This window comes from Erythrolamprus reginae, chromosome Z (genome assembly GCF_031021105.1).
Source record: "Erythrolamprus reginae isolate rEryReg1 chromosome Z, rEryReg1.hap1, whole genome shotgun sequence".
Lineage (NCBI taxonomy): Eukaryota > Metazoa > Chordata > Lepidosauria > Squamata > Dipsadidae > Erythrolamprus > Erythrolamprus reginae.
In genome coordinates this window covers 28871344-28877343 of record NC_091963.1, presented here as the reverse complement: position 1 = coordinate 28877343, position 6000 = coordinate 28871344, and the positions used below count along the sequence as shown (strand labels likewise).

Below are 6000 nucleotides of genomic sequence, written 5' to 3'. Positions count from 1 at the left end.
TGTTTCACAACAGAGCAAGGAAAGTTTTGAATTCTTTCTAGTCCACCCTGTCACCAACACACTACCTTTTTCAACCCAGGAGAGCCACTGAATATAAACGTGGCTCATTTCTGAGAAAGCAAAAATAGGGTCACGTTGTTAATTGACATGATGGTTCATATTTATATAGACGATACCAAGCTAGAATCCAAAGCAGAATGTAAAGCTGCAGGAAAAATTCTTTAAAATGGCTTAAATATGAATCTTTGCAAATACAAAGTTCATTCTTAATTTTAGGATATCTGTTTTATAACATCAACACGGATATTCAATTTTTAAATTCAATTTATTAGATTTGTATGCCGCCCCTCTCCGAAGACTCTATATACTAACCCAATGTTCCTCAATCTTGGCAATTTGAAAAATAGCCTATTTTCCCTAGCGCTAGCAAAAAAAGAAGTAAAATAAGTGTGCTCGTAAGGAAAAGAGTTCGGCCACTTGTCCCATACACACACACACCCTCCCAGTTCCTATTTTCCTGCACCCGCCCCTCTTTTTTTTCTTTAGTTCGCCTCGCTCTTCCGAATAAGTTTTCAGGAGCTGCAGGGCGCTCGGTTCCTCAACTCATTTGCCCGCTTTTGAGCTCTTCCCACCAATAGTCATCGCCCAAAGGCGAAGGAACTTTAGGATTGGGTAGCCGCCGGCTGCATATTCCGAGAGAAAGGCGGGCCTTTTACTCACTCAGGCAATTCGCCTTACTTGGAGCGGAGCGTGGCTGGCTCCCGCAAGCCCCCACCTTTTCGGGCGCCGGGGTATCGAGGCGCCTGCGCACTTCGAGGAAGGTAATGACGGGACCCGACGGCAGGAGGCGGACCTTGTGCAGGGTGTGTGCACTGAAGTCCGGGGGCTGCGCTGCTTCCGTACGTCTGGTGCCTCCGATCTCCTGGTTGCTCTTCGCGGTGAGTTGCTCTGACCCCTCCCCCACCTCCTTTAAGCCGAGGCATCTGCACCCGCTTGGAGAAAATGTCTTGTGTTGCTTTTGGCCACTTGGAAGCATGAAGCGGTTGCCTCGCCCAAGGAACAATTGCCTTTTTGAGAGCAAGCAGTAATAAGCAGGCAGTATTCAACAGGTAGAGTTGTCCCCCCCCCTCCCATGCCCGGATCTTGTGATGAGAAATAAAGATTTTAACCTATGGATTGCTGCTTAGGATGGAGCCGTGTTGCCCCATTCTTCAAAAAGTCATGATTTACATACATATTGCATCTTACATATTGCCTATTTTCTCCTCGAGGCTGAGGGTAAAGTTAGTTTCCATGTTTCTCTCTTACGGTAACAATAGGACAAATCATGGCCAGTTGAGGTATGGCCTTAGTGATGTTCGTCTTTGCCTTTAGGTGTTGTTGAATGGCGTGCATTTAATGATGAGGCTTGACATGTCACTCATAATAAATGCTTCTCAGTCTGTCTTCCAGCAATCTCTTCCTTTTCCCCCTCCCTTTTTTCTTCTTTCTCTAACTATTTTCTGTCCTGTGATTGGTTGTTGCTGTTGTCTCCTGAGAGAAATGAAAACAAAAGTGGTGTCAGTTGTCCCAGGAGACAGAAAAGTTACATCCACTTTTGTAAGGGATGCTTGAATGGTTCCCAGGTAGGTTTAAGATATTTACTCAAATTAGTTACTTTCATTAAACTTACCTTAAGTTTCTACTTCACCTAAATATAACAAATACATTAAAACCTATTTGCCATCCAATTCTCAACAATTATGTCCACTCACTATGAGGGTTAAGTGTAAATACCAAATGACTAGGGCCATTCATCAGGCTAAACTGTATTTTGATTATTGTGCCTTATAGATTAAATCATATTTATTTAATTGGATTTATATGCCGCCCCTCTCCTAGGATATGTTATGATTTTTGTGCCCTATGGACTAAATCATATATTTTGGGGCTGAAACCATTTCCTAGACAGTTGCTATTAAAACCCATAGAGCAGAAAAACGTGATGTTCTGTAGAAAAACAAAAGCTATGGAATTCGATTGTGCATTTGTAGATTCCATCACTTGTAATTTAATACTTTAATTGCAAATGGAGGGAGCCTGTTTTTATAGAAAGAAGATGGTCTCTCATTGTGATTGTTTTTTTAATTAGTTTGAACATGTAACAGGTATTATAAGAATAAACATGGACATGAACACAGGAAATGAGTACAAATAAATGGGGACAGTAGGACAGGGATGGTAGGCATGCTGGTGCGCTTATAAGACCCCTCTTAGGAATGGGGTGAGGTCCATGGTAGACAGTTTAAGGTTGAAGCTGTGGAGGTTTGAAAATGTAACTATAGAATCATGTAGAGCATTTCAGGCATTGACCACTCTGTTACTGAAGTCATATTTTATGCAATCAATTTTGAATTTGTATCTATTGTTTGCCCATGTATTATTGAGATTGAAGCTGAAATAGTTGATGACAGGTAGGAGAGGGGCGGCATACAAATCTAATAAATAAATTTTCAGCATTCATCTATAATCTGTACATTCAGGCAAGCAAATTTTAGATACTTTGACATCTTTAAAAGTTAGTTACAGAGCGTTGATGACTGTTCTTGCAATCAACTGCATCAATTACTTAAAGAAAACATAATTAGACAAAAATTATGTCTGATTCTTTTTAGTACATTTGGCTTTTTAGTACCTGAGAAATGCATATCAAGAGGCTCCAATGTAGTGTGGATGCAACATTGGATGCAATTTCTTAACTTTGCTACTGTTTTTTTAATTACAGTTTAATCGGAAAAGGAACTTATTAAAGGCATGACATAAATATGCATATGCAATTAATATATTTATATGTAAAGTTTTATTAAATTAAATTTGTTTTGTTTTGTCAAATTAATTTCCAACATGAAAAATCTTGCGTATTTTGGGGTTACGGTAATTGGAATTATCAGTAAAAATGTCTCCTTGCTGGTTGTGACTACTATATTTTTTATTCTACAGTGTACCCTGTTTGTTTCAGTTTACATCATGTCGAAATCCTTGAAAAAGATTGTAGAGGAAAGTAGGGAAAAAAATATATTGGAAGTGGACATGTGTGAGCGTGGCATATCAAACATGTTAGATATACCTGGATTATGTAAGTATTTTGCTGTTTCTTTCATTTTAGTGTAAGTTTAATCACTTCTGCAGGAATAAATATGTTTTTGTAAGGATTTGGTAGATAAGATGCAGATTATCTTCCAACAACAATGTTGAAGAATGTTTTGATTGTGTAATATTGTCTGATATGTCAAATAAACTATTATTTGAATGATAGTTTTATTTTATTGTGTAGTTTTGCCTCTTGGTTACACTTTTCATAAATCAGCCTCGAACTGTTATTGCACAATAGCAAAGAATTAGGAAGTATAAGTTTCAAAACTTAATTTGTTCAATAAATAAACTCTTACAGGTCCCAAATGTGATATGGCAGTAAATATATATTATTGTACAACACATAACAATTAGGCTGATATTTATTAAATGCTTTTTTATGTAGATACATATTTAATGCTGTTAATGTTAGTAATAATACTTGTGTTGATTTTATACTTCTTCCAAGATTCAAGACAACATGTGGCCAGATTCTGGCTTCCCACAAAATAGGAAAATGATATACTTTCCATCACTTTGCTTGTGATTTTCCAAGGACATCTGGTTGGCCATTAAGGGAAACAATGCATCAGACTAATTAGATCTATGATTTCATTCCATAAGTATCTTTTTGAGAGTTGTTTTTAAACAATTCAAACATTCACAACTTGAAGGCCACATTTCACACGTATTACTTCCCTAAAAACCATCAAACATCTTTTTCCACATTAGTTTTATAGTGAGAAATGATGCATAAATTAAATGTGACCTTACAGCCTCATAAAAGTTTTCACACCTTAATCTAAAACCTATGTATAAATCCATATTATTAGGTTGAATTAGATTACTTTCCCCCTTCTAACAAGACTCTCTCTGAGCAGAGTTTGGCTCAGTGCCTGCTGTCTATGTACTAAATTGAGAATTTGTAAAGAAAATATATTAATGGATATAAATAACTTCACGAGAGCTATTTTTCTGACTTAACTATAAACTCATGAGATAACAAACAATGTTGTGTAAACAATGTTGTGTTTTCCAGTACAGCCTTTGTACAATTTACTCCCTAAACAACTGTGACCAGATATTCTACTGTCTGATGCTTTTTTGTCAGTCAGCATATACTATTGGAAGTCATTTGTGACTCACAACAGAATTTTTTTTAAAGAGTATTCTTTGCTTTTCCCCATATTTTATAGTTCTACAGTATTTCTATATACTCAGAGCAATGCTTTTTTGTGTCCTCTCGGCTGCAATTCTGTTGCTGACTTTGTTTTTTGACTGTACTCTAACATCTGGATATGAAGGCTAATTTCCCCCCACCCCAATAATTTACCTTTTAAATTAGTCAGTTATCATAAATTTGTGGAGAATGGTATGAGAGCAAGGAATGTTCTTTATATGACTTATAAAACTAGTTCAAGAATTTTGAGTTCTAAAACATTGCAAATTATTACACGACTTGACAAAAATTTAAATTGATTAAAGTACTGTTTAATCAAGTACTGTTTACAAAATTACATTAACGAAAGCTTTCTGAGGAAAATTCTTCGAGTATACATGCTGTGCCAATGAAAGGTAAAACATCTCATACACTAAAATACCAAAGTGTGATTTTCTGATAGTTCATGTTTATATGTTCATGAGTACAGGCAGTGTTCCACAATTGAGGTCAAAATTTCTATTGTTTAGCAAGACAATTGTTAAGTGAATTTTGCTCATTGTGACCTTTTTTTGACTACAGCTAATTACTGCAGTTGTTAGTCATATGATTGTTAATGAATCTGGATTCCCCATTTTTTTTGCTTGTCAGAAGGTCACAAAAGGTGATCACATGATCCTGAGACACTGCAACTGTCATAGATGTGTGGTAGTTGCCAATTTTCATCACGTGACAATGCTGCACCGGTCATAAGTGTGAAAATGATAAGTCACTTTTAAAAGTGCCACTGTAATTTCAAACAAACAGTAAGCAAATGCTTGTAAGTCAAAAACTACTTGTAATCTGATTTGTTGCTACCTTCTAAAGGACAGGAAAGCATAAGTTTCTTGACAGAATAATTTCATGTTTTACTTCTATTGGTGCTAAGGATTAAAGAACTGAAAAATACTATTGTCTGAGACTGTTCTTTAATCTTATTTCATAGTATATTCTGTGAATATTTCATAAATTAGTAATGATTTTTCTTATGAAAAGAAATCAAAACTTTAAAAGTCTTTTGTGGATTAGTAACCTATTCCTGAATCTTCAGAGACAGACAAATTTTAACTCTATGCTAATTATCTTATAATTAATTCAGTGCTGCTGTAAGACACTTTCTTTTTCATGATGTGACATTAGTGAAGTCGCAACACCTGTCTCAGGAGTTTCCTTTGTTTGAAACATTAAATTATCCAATCAGAAATTATAATATTGTTTAATAATGCCAAAGATGTTTAAGTTATTTATTAGTTCAGTATAAGGCAGCTTATTAGGCAGCTGCTGTACTTCATTTCCCATTGTGGCATTTGGTTAATTAGATAGTAGTTGTAACCAATATTTAGTCCACATGGAAAAAGAGTTAACTCTTCTTGATCAAAAGACAATTAAAACAACACCGAAATTTCTCAGATGTTTAAAGAGAAATCCTAAAGCAAAACATACTGATTCATTTTCAGGTACAGGTATCTTCAGTTTGAGCTGAAGAAACAGCAGAAATTACAATTCTTAACCCCGGTTTACCAAAGGGGGAAATAGTCCTGATATGTCACATTTTATTTATTTATTTATTTATTTATTTATTTATTTATTTATTTATTTATTTATTTATTTATTTATTTATTTATTTATTTATTTATTTATTAGATTTGTATGCCCCCTCTCTCCGTAGACTCGGGGACTCACAACAATAA

General features: G+C 35.3%; 1 protein-coding gene across 1 annotated transcript in view; it reads left to right on the top strand.

The window, feature by feature from the left end:
• Positions 1 to 700: 700 nt before the first annotated feature.
• The window catches only part of RSU1 (Ras suppressor protein 1), a 123805-nt gene continuing 118505 nt past the window's right edge, over positions 701 to 6000 (top strand). Inside the window, exons 1-2 of the mRNA XM_070729569.1 lie at positions 701 to 938; positions 2980 to 3115. Coding sequence (XP_070585670.1) covers positions 825 to 938; positions 2980 to 3115 — 250 coding nt within the window. The 5' untranslated portion in view covers positions 701 to 824. The remainder of the gene's footprint in view (positions 939 to 2979; positions 3116 to 6000) is intronic.